Genomic DNA, 19419 nt, shown 5'->3' with positions numbered 1-19419 from the left:
GAGATGAGGTGTGCTCTTGTGTTTTTCCTTAGGCTTTTTATTTGTCGCAAATGTACTAAATTACTAAACGTAGCTGATAATAAGTAATTTTGGCCTGATTTAGGTTTCTTGGAAATAATGTTAAATTACATAATTTCTGTTCTGGAGTGGTGAGATTTTGAATGGATGGATGGGGCTTATGAATCATTTACTTTGGCTCTTTTTACAGATGAGAAAACTGAGGTCAGAGATGTCTTTCTAATGTATAGCAAACTGTGAACATATATCTTTGATACTTGATTGCATAATTTGATATTTATGGTGGTTGTCCTAAAACATTGCATCATATCACTTTTCAGAGATGGAAAATTCATTGTTTAGATATTGTTTTTATACGAGAAAATAAAATATATCATGAGGCATTTCTTCCCCAAAAACCTTTTTATACATGTGAAACCTGCCCATATGTGAAGCAGAATAATTATGCATCCACGTTAATTTAATCTATTAACACATGGATTGTGCATTTAAGTAATTTCTTTTTTGTTGAGGTATAATTGACAAAAACTTTATATTAGTTGTACAGCAAATGATTTGATATATATATATATATATTTCACAATGATCACCTCAATAAGTCTAATTCATATCCATCACCATATATGGGCAGAAATAGTTAGAAATTTTTTCCTTGTGATGAGAACTTTTAAGATTTACTCTCTTAGCACTTTTCAAGGACACAGTGGAGTATTATTGAGCATATTCCCCATGCTGTACAGTACATCCTCATTACTTATAACTTGAAGTTTATAACGTCTGACCCCCCCCACCTGTTCTGCCTACCCCTCACCCCCACCTTAGGCATCCACCATCTGCTCTCTGTATCTATGAACTTGTTTTTTTTTTTTTAAATTCCACATATAAGTGAGGTCATATGGCATTTGTCTTTCTCTGTCTGAGTTATTTCACTTAGCCTAATGCCCTCAGCCTAATGTTGTCTCAAATGGCAGGATTGCTTTCTTTTTTATGGCTGAATAATATTCCACTGTGTGTGTGTTTATACAGTTAGTTAGTTTACATTTCTTTATCCATTCATCCACTGATGGATATTTAGATTTTTGTCTGTATCTTGGCTATTGTAAATAATGTTGCAACAAACATGGACATGTGTATATATTTTTGAATTGGTGTTTTTGTTCTCTTTGGATGAATACCCAGGAGTTGCTGGATCATGTTGTAGTTCTATTTTTAATTTTTTTAAGGAATTTCCACATTGTTTTCCATAGTGGCTACAGCAATTTACATTCCCACCAAGAGTATACAAGGATTCCCTTTTCTTCATATCTTTGCCAACACTTCTTATTTCTTGTCCTTGTGTTAGTAGCCATTCTAACAGGTGGGAGGTGATATCTCACTGTGGTTTTGATTTGCATTTCCCTGATGGCTAGTGATGTTGAGCCTTCTGTGTGTCTTCTTTGGAAAACTGTCTATTCATATCCTCTGCCCATTTTTAAAATCAGATTGTTTGTTTTTTTGCTGTTGAGTTGTATGAGTTCTTTATATATTTTGGATATTAACCCCTTATCAGAAATATAACTTGCAAGTGTTTTCCCCCATTCGGTAGGTTGCCTTTTCATTTTGTTGATGATTTCCTTTGTAAATAATTTTATTGAAAATTATTTTGTTTAATTCATAGAGCCAAAAGATTTTAGAACCAAATTTATGTTAAAATAAGTTTTAATACTTGTTTAAATTTTTAAAAAACAATTCATGCAATGTAGTAAGAAGAGCAAGGATTTTAAGAGCTAAATAGACCTGAGTTCCAATCCTCCATGTCTTATCAGATGTGTGACCTTTTAAGAAAATCACTTGGTCTTCATTTCCTCCGTTTGCAAAATTAGCATATTGAACTCTTTTCTGCAGAGGGTTTCTAGTGTGTGATCTGACACAGAGGTAGCTAACATTGATGGCTCTTTTTAAAAATTTTTTAATTTATTTTATTTTGGGGGAGTCATTAGGTTTGTTTGTTTGTTTGTTTATTTTAGGGGAGGTACTGAGGTTTGAACCCAGGACCTCATGCATGCTAGGCATGCGGTCTACCACTTGAGCTATACCCACCACCCAACCTCTGGATATCTCTTTATTAAACTGAAACATAGAAAGGTTGTGTGATTTATGCAGGATAGATCTGATTAATTTTGGAGAGAATCTTGATCCAAAGTTGTTTAACTGTCAGTTGAGTAACTGTCATTATGCCATCATGTATCTTAACTCTAGACCCTCCCCATGAATTATGCCATTTGAAAATAAGCATTCCAGGTTTTCAACTAAACAAATTCTTGAGCACTTTCTACGTATAAAACAATGTGCTGGATGCCATGAAAGACGCACAGATAAGAAGACATGGAGATGACTTCATGGAGCTTATTGAGAAAGAAACTCTCAAATGTCTACAGTATCAGCAGAGTATAAAAGTGGATTTGTAAAGATATAAGTATGCCAGGGAGGGAGAAAGTGCTTTCACCTGGGAAATGGGGACATTATTATCATTCGTTCATTCTTCCATCAGATATTTACGATGTGAGTAATGTCCTCGACTCAGTAAGTTCTAGAGAAGTGATGGCAAACAGAATGGTTAAATACTTGCTCTCATGGAGCTTATGAGCTAGTTTGAGAAACAAGTATTTGTAGAATAATCACACAAATGTATAATTTTAAACTGTGATGAGTGCTCTAGGAGAAACGTTCAGGTTGGTAGGAAAACATAAGCATTCTGATAAGATTTAGTATCAGATTTAAAGGTAGCTTTCTGAAGATACATTCTTTCTGAGCTGAGAGCTAAGGTGAGTAGGACTTAAAAGGGAGAAGATCCCAGGGTACAGCATAAACAGACCAGAAGTAAGACAGAGCAAGGTTCACTTACGGACGAAAATAAGACCTATGGGGCTAAGTTAGGGAGATGGAGGAGGGGAGGGGATATGAGAAGGCACTGAAGACTTACACAGCGAGGCCATGTTAAGGATTTTGCTCTCTATTTTAAGAGCAATGGGACCATATTGAAAGGTTTTAAGCAAAATTAGCATAATCAGGTGAGTTTAGTTTTTAATCATTCTGGCTACATTGTGAGATTGAATTGGAAGAAAAGCAAGATAGTAGTTCAGGTGAGCGTTGTTGGCTAGCTTGTCCAGCGTGGTAGCAATAGATGTAGAAAGAGGTGGATGGAATGGACAAAGGGCTATGAAGTGAACGCTACGGAATTTGGTAATGGATTGTGTATCTTGAGGAGAGAGGACAGATCTCGGTTTCTGACTTTCTAAACTGATTTAGGGAATGTTACCACCAAAATCAGGATCCTGAGAGCTTCTGTCAGGTGGCACATGCATTGTCATAGATTGCTGGGTAGTTGCATTTCAGTGTCAGACTCTAGCAGGCAGATATCTAAGTTGCGCCATTTAATAACTGTTTTGGGGACAGTGGAGACGTTGTCAGAGGCCAAAGGAAAAGAGGAGGGATAGTAACTTTTTCTAAGTACCTGTGATATGTCAGGCATAGTGCAAGATCTTTTGAGCGTTTTTGAGGGAAAATAATTATTTGTTACTATTCTGTTGAACCTCAGACTGAATAATAGATAGCAAGGTTTCACAGTCCTGGCACTGTTGACATTTTGGGTCGGATCATTCTGTGTTGTGGGAACTGTCTTGTGCATTGTCGGATGGTTACCAGCGTGCCTGACCTGTGCCCACTAGGTGCTGGAAGCACCCCTACTTCGGCTGTGACAACCAGAATAAAGTGAGGTAATCGAGTGGAGGGGAAAAGTTCACAGCATTTTATGTATCCATTAAATACATTCTAAAAATACCCCTCTTAATCACTCTATTTTTATGTCTGAAAAGTTGAAAGACATAATGACAGGCTTTTATGTTAGACTCAATTTTTTCCCTAAAAAGAAATCATACCTAGTATTAAAATATCCTGAGGTTTTTTAATTGTTAGAGATATTATCATTCATGAGTATCTATGCATATAATTTCTCCAGTATAACAGATACTGGGTTTTGTCAGTTCAAATGTAGATAGCTTAACTGCTTGAAAATCTAAGTGCTCCTCTGTTTTGATAAAAAATGTGTTTCTTCTCAAAAAAAAATCTTGTAACTCACTACTTTACTCCATTCATATTTTTCTGGAATGTGGTATTTACAGTTCTAGTCTGTCAGATTTGTTAATTGAGCCCTGATGTTCAAAAAACACTATATATGAGAATGAAAAAAAATCGCATCAATTTAAGGATTCACTAGAATTTAGTTACTAATGATGAAAATGAGTATCTGTGAATTAGCAGAAGAATCCCATAGACAAGGTGATTTTGTTTGCAGCCCATTCAAGAAAGCTGCTCTTCTCTGATATTTGCTAGTAGGATCGGTCCTACTGTTGATAAATTTGCTTACCTATGAAGTGTCCTATGGAGTCATTCTAGGAGTTTAAAATACTTAAATTATTTTAGACCCAGATACTGTGGCAGTCTTCTGTCATTACATTAAAAATAATTGTTTGGTCCATTGTGAACAGCGAAGAATCTCAGTACTTTAATTTGTAAGGATAAACTCAAATATGTTTGCCATTATGCTTCAAAAATTGAGATCTCGGTGTGAAAATACCAAAATTATAATTTTACTGTTGTGCTGATCATATAAATAGTTTGCTTTCTTGGAATTTTCTGATATCGCCTGGATTTATCATATGAGCTCTGTAGATAAAGTACTTCATCAACTTAAGGTAATAGTAACTGAAAAGAATATTTTCCAGGACATTTTCTAGTAAAGTGTCCATTTGTAGATCCATAATCTGAAGGAAAAATTTTGGAAGCAGAGGGATGTATCTGTTGTCCCGCTTTGCCTCTGAATTTCTACACTCTTAAAATCACAGCGTAGAAAGCACTTTGAGCTAACTACTCTATTTCTTTAGCAGACAGGGTTATAGAGCTAAACTGTTGTGGCCAAATGGAAATAAATTCCATTTTTAAAGACCTCTAGAGACATCACAGTCGGCAACCAGCTCATGGTTCAGTGACCTTTACTGTTAACTGCTTCTTGTCTGTACGTTTCCTGAGCAGCTCGTGCTATCATGCAGGCCCATTATCTTCTCCTCTTCTGGCCTAAGTAGTCAATCAAGGTTGCTGGTCCCCGTGGTTATTAGACATAATCTTAAGTATCTGCCCGGCTAACTTATTTTCTCAGACCAGAAAAAAGCCTCTTCCTCCAGCTTCTGTATAATTTTTTTCAAACATTTATCACCTTTCTGATTCATGTCTCCTGGATGTGACAAGCAGGGAGAAGAAACGAGCCTTTTCTTTCTCCCTCCGTCCCTCCCTCCCTTCCTTCTTTGGTTCCTTCCTTTCATTTTTGTTTCTTTTCTCTCTTAGCTTCTCTTATTTATACCTAAAGATTATTGTCTACACAGTGTACATTCTTAGAATACGGAAGATTTCAAAGTGATTAAATAACTGGAGCCCTTTGATGGCACATGCAAAAGAGGAAGAAAGTCTCTTATTCTAAGTGTGTGACATGTGTATGTGTGTGTGTGTTTGTGAGACAGAGAGAGAACAAGAGGCTGAATTCTCCCAAACTTAAAAAAAAAAATGTTTTTTTGGTGGGGGAGGTAATTAGGTTAATTTATTTATTTAATGGAGGTACTGGAGATGAACCCAGGACCTTGTGCACGCTAAGCACATACTCTACCACTGAGCTATGCCGTCTTTCCCCAAACTTTTTAAACAGTTCTTTTTCTAAAACTGTTAGTCAAGTATATAATATTTGTATATCTCCAAATGTTTTTTTAAAAAGCTATCATTTTTCTCCTTCAGTCTCAAAATGGAGCCAGAGTCTTTATAATTTTATAATTTATATGTATATAAATTATATATATATGTATACACACACATATATATTTTAGACTTTGCTTAACTCTCCTTCTTTCCCTACTCAATCCCAAGAACATATGATCTAGTTGAAAATAGTATGCTTTCTATACAAACTCAGCCTTGTGGCAAATTCTTTAATCACTTACCCTTTCTAAACTCCCTCCAATATAAAGAAATTTAAAGCTGTTACTGTAGATGGATTGTAACTGACAGAATGTTGCAATGTTAAAAAGACACAATAGTAATGTTTTTCTCTTGAAAATATGTAATTGTTTTTAAGTTATTTTACCTTCCTATTTGACATATTTACCTTAAAAGGTATATGTGACAAAATATTGTGACAAAGTATCAAATATTAAAATAAAATATCAAAATAAAAACCGACAACATAATGCCATTTGCAGCAACATGGATGCTCCTGGAGAATGTGGAGAATGTCATTCTAAGTGAAGTAAGCCAGAAAGAGAAAGAAAAATACCATATGAGATCGCTCATATGTGGAATCTAAAAAACAAAAACAAAAACAAAAAAAAAAAACAAAGCATAAATACAAAACAGAAACAGACTCATAAACATAGAATACAAACTTGTGGTTGCCAAGGGGGTGGAGGGTGGGAAGGGATAGACGGGATTTCAAAATTGTAGAGTAGATAAGCAAGATTATACTGTATAGCATAGGGAAATATACACAAGATCTCATGGTAGCTCACAGCAAAAAAAAGTGACAATGAATATATATGTATGTTCATGTATAACTGAAAAATTATGCTCTACACTAGAATTTGACACAACATTGTAAAATGGTTATAAATCAATAAAAAATGTTAAAAAAAAAAGGAGAGTACTATTTTATTCAATTTATAATGATTTCAAGACAGGACATGATTAAAACTGTCTACCCTTATGAAATGATCGTGTTGCTTATTTTTCCAAAGAGGTGAACGTTTCAAGAGGCTTTAAGTCTGTTTTCCTCTCACCTGTTAGTTTCCCATTTCTTTTGAAAACTGTAGCTAAATATTCTCAAAAGAATTCTAGTATGAGGAATTCTTTAAAACCATTTTTATGTGAAGGTAGGATTGATTTTAGGTGAAACAATTTGTGACAGTTTAAATGTAAAATCAAATAGATTCTGTTTCCTATTGCATATAGTTCTCCCCAAACTGATGAACTAGTAGGAACTTTTGTACAGACTTGGATTTAGTCAAAAGACCTGGAAGGCAGTCTTTGGTTAGTCATCTGTGACCTTGAGAAAGTTACTTAACAATGTAGATTCTCCATTTTCTCATGCAAACAGGACTGGGTTAGACTGGTAAGTTTTAAGATCACTTCCAGAGCTAACATTTTATTGTTTTATTGTTTTACTAGGGAGAGAGACAGACAGGCTTTTCCTCTTTCTTGGGGAGAAAAGTGAGTTGGGATAGAGGTGCTCCCAGCCTTTACAGCAGTAAAAACGGTTGATAAGAGTTACGTGGAAGGTGTGAGAGAAGCTGCCCGTAAACCATGCACTTGAGAGGATAATGAATGAACAGGGTCCAAGTGACTCCACTCTTCTCTGATTCTTTGTGGACTTATCCAGCCGGACAGTCATGGGCACTGCCTGATGTGTAGAAGGTCTCTGCTTTCTGAATGGGAAAAAATCCTTTGACCTGAGCCTGAGAGAAATATTGAGAAAGGGGAAAATCTGAGAAAAACTTAAAAGAAATTTCTATCATTGATTCTCTAGAAGAGAAAGCTTGGGATGATAGTTTTATTCAAATAAGTAAGATGATTTTATGTGGAGGAAATAAATGGCATTTATTTGTTCACTGAAACTAGAACAAATGAATTTGTGACAGGCAGGTTTTCATTTAGATAAGAAGAATCATTTCCTGATAATCATGGTTGTTAAAAGCTTAAATGATCGTTCAAGATAGGGTCCTCTCAAAATCCTCTGATGTTTTAGGAGTCTCTGTGCTAGATGTTGTCTTAGATAACTTTTAGGGTCCTTAATAGACAAGGAAATATTTTACAGTTATCATTTATCATTGATGTGATATACAAATGTATTAGCCTCATGTTCTTAAACACACTGTATTTTAATTAATAAAAGACTCAACTCCTATGGCTCAATTGCTAGTAAAACCTATAGGCAAGGAAAGAGTGCTTTTTAAAATTTTGTATGAGCAGGTTTCCAGCGATTTTTTTGATTTCTAACAAGTGAAATATTTTTTGAAAATGTTAAAGGATTTGTAAGTGACTGAAAAAGATATGACTAGAAACTAGTTGGGAATCATTCCTCTGATCCCTTGACTTAGAGTGAGGCTTGATTTGAACGGCATCAGTCTAATGAGATCAAATTTATTTTCACAAATTACCCAAAAGCTAATGTTATGACTTTTTGTTTTCTTAAGCTGAAATTCTGTTGGTACAGTACAGTTGGTGCAGTTTGTCAGGCTCTCTCTCCTGTAGCTTCTGACCGTTTCTTCCTGTCACTTAAAAGACATCATCTTTAAGGTTCTGAGTAATGTGATCAAGTCAGATCCTCTCTGTTTGTGTTTTCAAATCTATAGAGAAGCTATTGATGCTATGATAAACATTATGCCCGAGTAAATGAGAGTGATATGTACTCTTAAACTTTTCTTGCCTGCATAACTGAAAAACTGTGCTTAAGAATTTTTACTATGGAGTGAAAAATAAAGACAATTGATTTCACTCAATGCTGAAAGGAAGGTGTGAGTGACAATGTGTTTCTCAATTGCATTAAATTCCGCATATATGGTAGCAATAAACAAGAGAACTCTTAAAACCACCATTTCACAGCAGCAGTGCTTGGCATAGTTCATTTATTTAAAGTACAGGAATGTATATCAAGTCTAATTAATTGTGACTTGCTGAAGGACATAGGCATTATTTATTTGAGTAAAATGTATTGTGGGTGTCTACTGGGCTATTACGAAAATGCTCTGCATTTGACAGTAATTACCTTTGTTTCTAAAAGAGCAAAGCAAAACAATCACCTTCCAGTATTTTAAATATGTATTACTTGAGCTTTCTGTGCTAAAATGCCCAATGTTTCAGTACTGAAAGCGAGTAATGTGATTATGACTTTATTAGATGGGGTTATAAAGTTTTATCTGTTTCCATAACATGCTTACATTTTTTCCTGTGGGTCTTCTCAATTAAAAATATGCAAGAATTTAAATGTAACACCTTTTATTAACTGTGCTACTCAACCTATGGTCATGAGCCAGCAGCACCTGGGTGCTTGTTAGAAATGCAAAACCCCTGGTCACGCTCCTGACATGTATAATCATAAGCTGTATTTTAACCAGATCTTAGGATGATTCCTATTCTTATTCAAGTATGAGAAGCATTGGTTTAATAGAATATCATTGGCAGCATGAACCTTTTAAAAATTAATCTGATGGTAGAGTTGCAGGATTTAACATTTCTTTATCTTTGGTTAAGATGCTTGACTTCTGTTCTATATAGCATTAGCAGTTAAGATTTATAGTGTTTTGTAAAATGAATTACATATATAGGTATCTAACTGTCATGTGGTAGCAATAACGTAAAGTCATTGAAAAGTGTTTTATAATTTTATAGCTATCATTTATTGTAGCACTGCCATTTAATCAAAGTAGAAATTTTAAGGTTCATTTCTCATTTTCTTAAATTATTTATAATGATACTGGAAATGCTAACAAATATTCATTCATGGACATGGTGAGCCATGTATCCAAATATTAATGTATACTTCACTTTATCTTAAAAGAAAGATCATTGTTAAGTCAAGTCTTATTATTTTTTCTGTTTCATTTTCTGTTTCTTTATTTTTATTTATTCCATGTTTTCTTTTTTTGTTTTGTTTTAGTTGGGTCTGGTAAGTTGACATTTTATTGGCCATCTTCTAATCATCGTGTCACTGTGACTGGAACTTCTCTTCCCCTTTCCATCCATACCCTTCCATGTCCTTCAACCAGTCAGCCTCCATATTTCACTTGTCATTGGCCACAAAGACAGACTGCACAGAATAAAGTCTGCAGGAAGTATGGGTAACTGTGACAAAGAGTAAAGGTAATGGGGTTGCTAACTGTATGTCTTATTAAATAATATGTGATCTGCATCCTTTTATTGTTTTCTCTTTTCAAAAAAATGCTAAGACTATATCTTGATTAAGTATTATTTCAGTTTATATCTCAGAAGATAAATGAACAAAAACAGGTACCCAGAGAAGAGTTTGGGTTTGGGAGGGTCCAAAATATGCTTATGAATTCATGTCTGTCTATCTGAGTTTTTATAACTATTGTTCAATAATGGACATTAAAAGTCCTCTTGGTGAATAACCTTGCCCTTAGGGCTGTTTGCACTCATTTTCATTTCTTTGTGTCAGATTCATTTCATTATATGTACGAAATAACCACATGATGTGTCTAAAATGTATCAAAGTTTGCTTTGATAAACAATTGTCCTCATATGAATAAAGGTTTCTAAGTATTTTCATGATCAATACTTTAGGGAATCCATTCACACACATTAAAGTTGCCGGAGCACCACTTTTGGAGAATTTTGCATAGTGTTCCAGGAAACAGTTTGGGCCCTAAAAGAATTTCTCTATTTTTTTAAGTTAAAAAGCTACACAAATATTGTAAAGATGTCGCTTCATACTAACACAGATAAGAGGATGGATTATTCAGTAATGGTGATGCAATAATGAGCTAGTTGAAAAAAATAGCTTTCCATGTTTGCAAAAATATAGATGGATTAAAAGTTAATAAAAACAAAAGTACAGGATGAAAATGGAGAGGATATTTATATAATATAATTTCTTATGTATTATATAACCTATATTGATAGATTAACAAAAATCCCTAACTAAATTAGAAAGACTTTCAACAAAATGGAAGAATATATCTACATTTATGAGAAATAGATAAAATTTTGGTCTTTCATTAGTTCTTAGAGAAGTCCAAAAGTTAAGCACAGGAACACAATATCCACAACAAACAGGGTATCAGTGACTAGGTAGTAGGAAGATAAATGTTTAACTTCACTAATATAAACATGCCAATTAAGAAAAGATTCTAGTCTAAGTTTGACAAGGATGTAAATGTTTAGTGTTTGTGAGGTTTGGGAGGAAAAATGCCTTAAAAGGGAGAGTTTCAGTTGAAATACACTTGAATATAATTGAGAAAGATGCTAATCTCACCACTGTTTTTAGCAATAGGAATTGGAAACAATTTAAAGACAATAGATTGGTTAAATAATGAAGGTAATTTGTATTTAGACTATTAAACAGTCAGCAGTCATTAAAGGGATGTTGCAGGAGAATATTTTGAAACAATATGGTCTAGTTTGCATGGCTGAATTATAGGTAGCTTTTCTTTTTTTCTTAGCTTGTCTAATTTCCCAAATTTTCAACAATGAACATATGCGACATTAGTAACACAATTATATATTTTTAATTAGAGTAAGCATAAATATTGCAGCCTTTAAAAATATTCCAACATTTTATCATAAACATCAAGTAGATGCATATGGTGATTGACCTTCTCAATCTAAATAGATAGGTGATGATGATAGAAGACTGATAGCAGTGTATTTAATCCATTTAAAAATCTTTCTTAGAGATATTTCACATATATGTAGAAAAGGGCTTTTTCTAAGACATTCCTTGAGACTGATGTCATTGTTGACGTTGGCCAGAGAATATGCCTACAAGATATAGTAAATTCATTTCCAGGCAAATATCCTGTGTGGAAGAGTTGCTGCAGGAGACATGTAGTTAGCATAAGGGTTTGTATCCCTCGTTCCCACATAAGTCTTTGAGGTTTGAGGAGAGCTGGCATTTTATAAAAGAAACACGGATTCTGGCACATGTTATTAGACATGCTTCTGAGATTTAGGAAAGAGACCACCCGAAGTTTTTACTTGTCTAAGTGATTTGAACGTTTATATTTTCCTACTCAGATTCCCTGCATTTATTGGAAAGTCATATTCTTCCATTCATTTAATTAATCATTTGGTTTTCTTTCATTGAAACAAACCAAACTCTCTTCTGGATTTAGTTCATTAGCCAGTCAATCCTTTCAATTTCTTGGTCTGATTTCTCCATCAGTTATTCCAACCCTTAACTAAGGAATCAAATGCTCCTGTATGACAGTGTATGGAGGAGAATCTCCAGGCGATGAGGCACATGCCTGTTATTATACCTGGATAATGATAGTGTTTACGAAATTCATGGGTAAACCACTCAATTACAATCAGAGTTCCTAAAAAAATTATAAGATTGAGCGTCAGCCTTACTAAATTGAACCTAAACCTGTTCCTCTAACTTCATTTTTTCCTTCCCTATAAGTTACAGGACTTTTGAAGGCATTTGACCTGATTTTTCCAATCTATAATTTCCTAGTGAAATGGTATAATTTCTACTAAACCTCAATTTAAAATAAAGAGGAAGTATAGAAGAAAGCACACTAACCTGGAAGTTAGGAGATCTAATTGCTTTCTTCAGTTTTGTGACCATGCAATCTTCAGCAAGTTGTTTTATGTATTCCTTTGTTAAAGAGATTTTATATTTGACTTTACAAACAAGTATAAATGTGTATACATACACAAATGTGCAAATTTATACATTTATATATTATATATTATAATATATATTACCATATATATTACAAATATGTATACATGCCTTAGATGCAATTGACCAGAAAATATTTAGCAAGAGAAAAGTACCCTTTCAAATCCTCACCTTCATTTAACAAAGAAATCGTATTCTTGCGAGCAGAGTGGTTGCCCTTGTGAACAACATCTGAATATGCTTTTTGATTCATGTTCACTTTAAGGAGTTATCCTCGGTGAGTGACATAAGTAACTAAATGTACTTTTAAAGAAAAGGGTAGAAATAATAAAACTGTCTTAAAAAGTGGATTATCCCTTATAAACTGTTAGATGTCTGGCTTGACATGTTCTCATCAATTTGATCTGAGACAAGAAAGGAGACTGATTAGGCGTTTCAGACAGCTGGTAAGAAATGAACTTGAAAAGTGTAAACAGTAGGTAAAAAGACTTATTCAGTGTACTTTTTTCTCCAAGCATAAAGCACAGCCCCAAAACAAGGTTTTTTGTTTTGTTTGTTTTTTTTCAGGAAATAACTCCATCAGCACACCTAGTGTTTTCAGCTGCCATTGCTCTCAATGTAACTGACATAATTTTCTGACACTCTTTTTACTGCTGGATGAAGTGGCCATTTAAGCCTGTATCAATCAAACAGTTTGGACAAAGCTGGCAGTATTTATAATGTCAGGATGAGCAGATGTTTCAAATTTGCCCTCATTTCCATATATATTCTGTTTGAACATGCCCTTGCCTATGTAAATGAAGGAGGCGTTCAATTCCACTATTGCTTTAAATTCATTTCTATTCAAATAATTGGGCTGAAGATTTTAAATGGTTATAATTTGCATGGTAGCATTTCAGAAGCTTTTGAGTTAAATTGAAGTAATTTTAGGACCTGCCTTCATCAGGAGGTCCTTGTGTCTGTGATTAAAGTCCATGCACCTTTAAGCAGTCCTAATGGAGAACAGATATTTATTCCTACAATTTTAGATGTATGTTTAATGTAAAGGGTCAAATGGCAGTTCATGAATTCTTTTTAATATGAAGGTTAATCTTAGAAGGTCAGGCAATTAAAAAAAAATCTCTTTACAAAACTACACTATTCCACTCTGTAAATATGCACTTAACAGTTTAGCTTCAATTGAGTTAAGGATGGGAACTGGGACATTATGTGTTATGGTACATAGTGAGTGGTGTAAAATAATGCCAGCACTTGGGATATCAGCAAACTGTCTTAATTAAGACAATGACTGTGCGTTTGATTTGCTGTAATTTGTTTCCTCTCCTTCAGAACCTCCACATTTTGTCGTGAAACCCCGTGACCAGGTTGTTGCCTTAGGACGAACTGTGACTTTCCAGTGTGAAGCCACCGGAAACCCTCAACCAGCTATTTTCTGGAGGAGAGAGGGGAGCCAGGTATGACCTTGTTCTAGTATTTCAGTCAGCAAAGATGAGTGCCACATATGTAAGAAAAGGAAACAAATTATTTAGTCACACAGCTGTCACTTTAAGAGAACTGAGAAATCTCTGAATGCCCTAAAAATTTCGGCAATGCAAGAGAAGACAAAATTTTCTGCTTTGTTTTAATTTTCACATATTCCTGCCAAGTTTTGGTACTGAGGGTGGTATATAGAATAGTAATTGTTTTGTCGTATGAAATTGACTTCTACTTCCAATTCAGTCACATTAAAAAAAAAAAACTACTTTTTTTCTCAACTTAATTCAATTAGTCATAACTTTTATTATTCAGATATCTATAATTATATATTAAAATATATAAATATATCTATAATTATATATTAAATATAAATTTAACACAAAGATGAATATTAGTCAGTGGAATTTCTTGGAAAGCACCAGGAATCTGAAATGTCTTCCTCACTTCTTTCTGTTTTAAATCATATATGTATATATCAACTAAAGATTCATCAAACTGTATGAAAGTCTCTTTAACATAGATGTCATGTTGGCTATAGTTCAGTATATCCTAATGCTTCAAAAACTATCATGTGATCACCATTCTGAAATTCTAAATTCACTATTGGGCTTTCTCTTATTAAAAAGGGGAGTTTTGAAACAATTTCACTTTAAATATAATAGGTAACTTTAAAATAGTTTTAAAAATACAACTTTTTTCTCATCTCTTAGTAACTTGCCTTCTTTAATAAATGGACACATTTCCTTTTACTTGTTTCTGATCCTTATAAAAAAAAAGTTCTCATTTATTTTTAATACAGTTATTCCTAACTTCTTTTATTTTTTTGTTTAAATCAACCTTGCGTGTGTTGTTTTATGATGTTGCTTCTACTGTGTTCATACACATAGCACACAGGTAGTTTACTGGCTGCACTCACTCATCACTTGTAGGCAGTGCCATCAAGGTCACGTTTATTTTTACTTCGGTGGGCAAATACTAACTTGATTATAGTACAGAGGCTGTTGTTTGAAACCTAATACCGTGGTTGGTTCTAACACGTTTCATTTGGCCTCAGAGAACTAAATTTGCTGACAGCAAATTAAAGACAAGAAAAAACAAAATATTTTAGTAGGACAGGAAAAATTGAAATTGTATTATGTAAGAACATTTGTGTAGCAATAATAGTAAATCCATTAGAAGTTCTTAGTAGAGTAATATTTAAATGATTCATTTAGTTATTTAAATAAATTATTCATTGTTATTTAAAATCTATAGTTTGGTTTGATTTAATGATGTAACTCCCTTTTTCCTAAAATTTTGCCATTAGATCCATATCCATATGTTAAAAGACACCTAAACTTTTAAAAAGTAGCAACTTTATTTGATTAGAAGAAATACTGATATTTTTATTTCATAAAAAACAATGACATGATGTGCCATTTTGTATGAAATATACATTCCCTCCAGCGAGCATGATATTTTGATTCATAGAGAGAAATTTGTGCCACAAAATAACATCATGCATTGTCTTGAGTTTGTATGCAGGATAACTTTCTGCAGAAGTAAAATTCCATTATGAATTCTTAAATTCAATATTTAAATTTCAAAATAATCTATAACAGATATGCTCACCATTTAACAGGAAGAACAAGAAACTGTTACCAATTTGATAGAGATTACTGAGCTTTTATAATGGACAAGTAACAGAGATACTCATTATGGTACCAAAATGATATCCTTAAACTTAATTTGTCAGAATGTGCTTACATTTTAGTGTTGTTTACATATTAAAAAACTTAGTGTTTATAATCCTAATAATCACATATATGTGAAACAAAACTTTTGACTTTGGTTAAATATGTAAAACTTCTAATTCTGATGATATCTAATGGTCTTTGATATCTAGTATTGTTTGAAACATAATAAAAAGCACATATCATTACTTAGAATTTATTTAAATTATCAGGTGACCCTATTTAAGGCTAGATCGTTAAACCTTGTGCATTTATATGTTTATGTGTGTGCACATCTGTATACGTGGGTATGTGATGAAAGAATATTTAGCTTATTTGCGTATATATGTACGTATGTGGCATGCATGTTTGTATATGTGTATGTGTAAATGTTTATATATCTATTTATATATAAATATAAATAGACATATATATATATATATATGCCAACATATTGGAAACTAGCAATTAACCTATTGTTATTCTTTCCTTCCAAATTCTGGATTCTAGAATCTGCTTTTCTCATATCAGCCACCACAGTCATCCAGCCGTTTTTCAGTCTCCCAGACTGGTGACCTCACTATTACTAACGTACAGCGGTCGGATGTTGGTTATTATATCTGCCAGACTTTAAATGTTGCCGGAAGTATCATCACAAAAGCATACTTGGAAGTTACCGATGGTAAAGTAGAGCATTTTATTTCAAAATGTCCAAGTGTGGCTTAGGGTCTGAAGAGAGTGCCAGTAAATGTATTTGTTTTCAGCTTTGTAACGTTTCTTACAGCAATTTTGGTGTAAGACCAAAGAGGGTGTCGGTACAATGATGAAGTGTAAAATTATACTTATTTTAACTTGACTGTACTGCAAACTTCTAGCATCAAATTAGATTCATAAAAGCATAGCAATTATATAAGGAAACGTTTACACTGAATAGTTGTACATAGGACTATATTCATGTTTTGGAAAGTAAAAAGTTATTTTAAAAATCTCTTAGTGTGAACTATCATTCTTTTTCTTTCCTCTAAATTAAGGCGATAAGATGAATTGTTGACAAATCCAACTCACAATTCATGATAATGATTAAGTTTTTCTCAATAAGAGGGTTTTGTTCTTTTTATCAACTCCGCTAAACATGATTAACTAATGTCAAATATATTATAAAGTCATAGTAATGGAGAAAGTCTCCAAACCATAAGATGGAGAGAAGTAATAATTTGAGAAGAGAAAATAAGTAAACATATACACATAAAAATATATATACACATATGTATATAACAGGTTTCCCCCACTCTCTGAAAGTAGAGCATTCCTGTGAGAACATTTGTAAGCCAAAATGGCATAAAGCAAAGAAGCAATTACCTCTTTTCATAAAAGTAAAAATCCACTTCAGATTTACTTCAGTTAACCAAAACAGGTACTTAATGTAGTCTTTCATGAAAGCAAAATGGCATGAAATGAACTTTCAAAAAGTAGAGAGCAGGTGTATACACACATATGTACATAAAATAAACATAGATACATTTTGTTGCTGTATAATATTCCACTGTGTAAATAGCTCACAGTTTATGTACTCTTTTCTTGATGGGCTGTTTCCAGTTTAGGGCTTTTATGAAGAAAGTTAAATATACCTGTACAAGTCTGTTGGTGGGCAGGAGCAATCAATTATCTTGCTTTGCCTTTTGGTGGATGCATATATTCATTTCCCTTTTTAAAAATTGTTCTCATATATTTCAGACACAAGTCTTTGTCAGGTATTCGTGTCATAAATATTTCTTCCCATTCTCTTGATGATGATTTTAAGGCTTAAGTAACTACTTTTAATGAGGACCAATGTATTATTTTTTCTTTTATACCTGCTGCTTTTTATTTCCTGTCCTACCTTGAGACCATGGGGATATTCTCCCATGTTTTTTCTGGAATCTTTATTGTCTATACTTTTGAGATTTAAGTTTTTAATCCTTCTTAAATAATTTTGTGTATGGTGTAAAATAAGGGTCAAAATTCCTTTCCTCCCTTATATGGATACTAATTGTTTCAGCATCACTTATTGAAAAGACAGTCCTTTCCCCACTGAAGTGCAGTGGCATCTTAATCATAATTTAAATGAACATAAACGTGGTAATTCACGTCTATTCTCTTTTATTCCATTAATCTATGTATGCAAGTGTATATACTCTAAATTATTATAGCTTTGTACTAAGCCTTACAAACTAGTAGTGTAAGTCTCCAACTTTTTCTTATCTTCATTTGGCTATTAGAAGTCTTCTGCATTTTCTTATAAATGTTAAAATCAGCTTGACAATTCCCATGCTCATACAAACACACAAACACACGTATCCTGGACAAACAAAAAAATCTTTTTAAATTTTAGTTCCACCTAAATTATTGAACAATTTAAGGAGAATTAACATCCTAACAAATTGAGGCTTTCAATTTAGGGAAATGACATATATTCCATATATAGATATAAATTTATTTTGATCTTTAATTCTCTCAACAATATTTTATATTTTTCAAAGTCTTACACACATTTTAACAGATTTATACCTATAATGTTTCATGATTTTTGATGTGATTGCATATATATATATATTTATATATACATATACATTTTATTATTGTATTGTTTGAGGCAAGATGTACAATTGACTTTTGTAAAGAGCATCTTTGCTAAATCCACCCATTATGTCTAAGAGTTTGTAGATTGTTTTGAAATTTCTCTGAACACAATCTGTCAACTGCAAATAAACCAGTTTACTTTTCTTTCCAATATGTAAACCTTTTACTTCTCTTTTCTTGTCCTATATTATCTGTGATCTCCAATATAATGAGTAGAATTGGTGATAAGGGACGAATTTTTCTTGATCCTAACTTCAAGGAGAAAGCATTTTCTATTTCACCAGTAAATATAATGTTGGCTAGGATATTATAGACACCCTTTTCAAATGCAAGGAAAAATTCAGGAGGAACTTTTTAAATACATTAATTTCATTATTTTGTTTCCCAGTGTTCTCAAGATAAAGTTTATATTCCTTAATATCCTTTACAATTCATCGTATGACCTCGACAGGCTTGGTTTTGAATACTATGTTTCTCACATGCCCAAATTTTATTGTGTTGGATAGGCTTTTCCTTTGTCTTAAGACTCCTGCGCATGCTCTTTCTACTGACTTGAAATTTCACTTCCTTCGAGAAGCGTTCCCTAACTCCTTAAAAATTGGTTCTATGCCCCTACCTCCTGACATGTATACACAGATTTTTCCTTTATTTTCCTATCTTCTCTGTTTATGTTTCTATATTCATTAGACACTGAGTTCCATGAAAGTCGGACCCATATATGTCCAACTAGGTTAAATTTGTACCCAAAATCCACCAAAGTCTGACACATGGTAGACACTCAGTAGGTATTTTTTGAATAAGTGGATGAAACATAGAAGGAATGAATGAACAGCTAGCTCTTGGTTAAGTCAGAATTCAAAATTAGGATTGTCTCACTCAAAAGTCCACACTCTTAACCCTGTCTTTGATACATATTAAATATCTAATATCTTGACTCCAACAAGTTAGAATGACCTAAAATGTTTTTACAGTTTCTTACATACATTACAGCTATTAAATGATGATTGTGAAGACCATGTAATGAATTTGATAATCAATATATAGAAAAAGAACATAGAATTATATATATATGTATAACTGCAACTTTATAAAGCAACTTGTATGTAAAGATGTACATGGAAAAAGGCCAAATAAATTATGATAAAATATTTTCAA

At 33.1% G+C, this 19419-nt stretch overlaps 1 protein-coding gene across 7 annotated transcripts in view; it reads left to right on the top strand.

The window, feature by feature from the left end:
* Window positions 1-19419, top strand: part of ROBO1 (roundabout guidance receptor 1) — a 1017320-nt gene that overhangs the window by 923078 nt on the left and 74823 nt on the right. For all 7 annotated transcript variants that reach the window (XM_074361428.1, XM_074361430.1, XM_074361424.1 and 4 more), the window contains 2 exons: window positions 13787-13911; window positions 16156-16327. In XM_074361428.1, the coding sequence (XP_074217529.1) occupies window positions 13787-13911; window positions 16156-16327 (297 nt within the window). The remainder of the gene's footprint in view (window positions 1-13786; window positions 13912-16155; window positions 16328-19419) is intronic.

This window comes from Camelus bactrianus, chromosome 1, assembly GCF_048773025.1.
Source record: "Camelus bactrianus isolate YW-2024 breed Bactrian camel chromosome 1, ASM4877302v1, whole genome shotgun sequence".
In the NCBI taxonomy this organism is placed as follows: domain Eukaryota; kingdom Metazoa; phylum Chordata; class Mammalia; order Artiodactyla; family Camelidae; genus Camelus; species Camelus bactrianus.
This window is presented reverse-complemented; position numbering and strand designations above follow the sequence as displayed.